The sequence below is a fragment of the Trypanosoma equiperdum genome (genome assembly GCF_001457755.1).
Source record: "Trypanosoma equiperdum strain OVI genome assembly, contig: ctg_1443, whole genome shotgun sequence".
In the NCBI taxonomy this organism is placed as follows: Eukaryota; Euglenozoa; class Kinetoplastea; order Trypanosomatida; family Trypanosomatidae; genus Trypanosoma; species Trypanosoma equiperdum.
Genome location: NW_027123442.1, coordinates 1 through 2,678, shown reverse-complemented (window position 1 = coordinate 2,678; position 2,678 = coordinate 1). Strand labels below are relative to the sequence as shown.

General features: G+C 40.0%; 1 protein-coding gene and 1 pseudogene across 2 annotated transcripts; both read left to right on the top strand.

Annotated features, from left to right (window-relative positions):
- Positions 1-528: 528 nt before the first annotated feature.
- Positions 529-1,362, top strand: TEOVI_000574200 (uncharacterized protein; the record flags this gene model as incomplete). Its single annotated transcript, XM_067221416.1, has 1 exon — positions 529-1,362. The coding sequence occupies one exon, from the start codon at positions 529-531 to the stop codon at positions 1,360-1,362; it is 834 nt and encodes a 277-aa protein (XP_067077517.1).
- Positions 1,363-1,371: 9 nt separating this feature from the next.
- On the top strand, positions 1,372-2,036 carry TEOVI_000574100:pseudogene (annotated as a pseudogene). The gene is given in 2 exon segments: positions 1,372-1,851; positions 1,854-2,036. Coding segments are annotated over 2 exon segments (663 nt in total).
- Positions 2,037-2,678: the final 642 nt, after the last annotated feature.

Genomic DNA, 2,678 nt, shown 5'->3' with positions numbered 1-2,678 from the left:
CCACTTTTCAGCACAAAATGATATGCCATTTTTTTCCGAAAAACAGAAATAGAAAACAAAAGGGAAGGAATAAAAACAGATAAAAGAATAGAATACACGGCAAAACATCTGACTACAAAACTAAAAGTAATAGAAAGAGATTTACACTCATATTCCATTTGAAAATGGAAAGATGAAACTGTATTAATAGTGAAGGTCGTTGTTTTTAATTTGATAATCAAGCAACAGTGAGGTAATAAGGTCAAGATTTAGTGATTAAATGAATGTCCACGGGGTCACTTCAACTGTAATACAGGAATGATAGGGAGAATTTTGACAAATAAGAGACGAAATCACCTTAGAACATTAACGAAGTTGCAACAGTAGCTTTAGAAAAAACAGATGACAAATATTAACTACTAACCAAAGCGAGCACACCTCTGTAACTGAAAGTGATGCCTAAACAAACAGAATAGTAATTAAAAGAAATTAATATCGAAACTGCCACATAACATCCACACAAGTTTAAGATCAGTTATAGCATTCAATATGGTCAGGGCAGCATACTCTGGCAAGCTCATTGGACTAACATGTGCGTCGGCGATAGCGGTGTGTGTAGGCTTTGTCTTCGGGGACGAAACAGCGGCCAATAACGAAGTAACATCGATTTGCATGGAAAGGCTCTACTACAAGCAAATCTACGATGAACTAGATAGCTGGCTGAGGGCCGCGGTAAATCAGAAGGAACAACTAGCGAAAGAGCTTAAAGAGTTAACCCTAGCGGAGTTAAAAGCTCACGACTCGCCCAAGGCACCAGGTTATGCTGTATTACTGGCTTTAACAGGCAAAAGACTAAACGAACAACGCAAAGTGATCGAGGCATCCAGGCCAAAGCTAGACTCTGCGTTATCACTGCTCCAAGCGAAGGAAGCACAACTACGGGCGTTGCAAGCGATCTCGGCTATAACAGCACCAGCGAGCCTAAGAGACGGCACGCATGGCACCAGTGCGGTCACTTTGTCATGGGAAACGACAAAATCATGCGACTCAACGGCTACGTTCACACTGGCCACAGAAATTGACTGCAGCGGCGAAACAGCGGGAGCGGAAAAGATCAGACAGATTCGTCAACACTTTCAAAAGGCTAAAAACATCGCCTCAGTAATCGCGAATATCAACAAGCTGATCGAACTAACAGTAGGAGCCGAGGCCAAAGGAAATGCAGGTGGCGTCGCACTAACCAGCAACGGGGAGGGGCCGTATTGTCCAGACAGCAGCGGGACCAGCACAGCTGCCACAAACATCCTGGCAGCGGCGCCGCCGAAGATCAAGTCAACATACACAAAGGCAACGGCCACTCTCACAGGCACTAGCGGTGCATGATCCTGCCCGAAGTTTACGGAAACAGGAAAGGAGCTGCTAATCACAGACGCACAGCTGGGCAAGGTGTTGTGTGAAGCCCAAAAGGCCAAACCAGCAACGTACAACTCTCTTTCGGCTGAAACTGCGAAAGGGCTAAGCGAGAAACCAGAAGTACAGGCGCTAGCACAGCTCATTATCTCCCCATTAAACAAGCTTTCAGACGACACAGAACAAAGAAAGGCTCTAGCAGCAAAGCTATTCAGGGGAGAGCAAACAAATCTCAAAGAGGAATTTTTCAACTCACTTTCATCGGAAACTATAACCTACACAACCGGCGCCGAAAAGAAAGAAGGGAAAATAGCCGACCTCGCTTCTCGAGATGACTTCGCTTCTGCAGTGGCATATTTTGTAGGTAAAGCAACAGTCACAATGCAACAAATTTCAAAAAAATTAAGGGAAAATGGTAAAGAAAAGGAGACAGGAGAAGGCAAAACAGAAAAAAAGACAGGGATAAAAAAGATGAGTGCAAAGCCACTGAAGAAGATAAATGTGACACGAAAAAGTGTGATTGGAATAAGGAAAGGAACGAGTGCAAAGTCAAAGAGGGAGCGGTTGTTATTTCTGCAGTAATTAAAGCACCTCTTTTGCTTGCATTTTTGCTTCTAGTATATAACACTTTTAAGAATTATTTGTAAAGGATTTTTGCTCATATTTGAGAATTTTATGAGATTTTCTATTTTTGTGAGAATTTTATCACTCTGTGAAAACCTTTCTAAATGCTAAAATATGAAAATTGTGGTATGATAGTTGCCTGTTGGTGAGAAGTAATAAGTATATGATGTAAAAATGAGTGTTATTCCGAAGTTTTTTATTTTTATTTTTTGTTTATTTTATAGATATTATTTACGGTTGTAACTGCAAAGAAGATGATAATAATGATAATAAAAAACGTATGCATATATTAATATTATAATAAGAGTGGCGGTCTCTACTAATTGGATAGCCAAAATTGAAGCACTTACATCATTGTCAGGTGTTCAATTGGAGTGCGTCAGTGTGGTAACACGATGTATATTATTGGTGAAAGAATTGCAGAAAATGAAATGAAAAATGCGAAACTTTAAACACTAACATAAATATAGGAATAATCATACACAAGAAAATGATGAAGGGATTAATTAGTGGGAACATAGTCCAGCGTTTAAGACAAATGTATTCTCTATGTTATACTCAGAAGAAACAAAAGAATATGGAAGGAGTAAAAATACATCAAGAGGAGGAGTAGTCGACAATACTCCGTATTTCATACCTAAATGTATAGATACTATTGCAGAGAT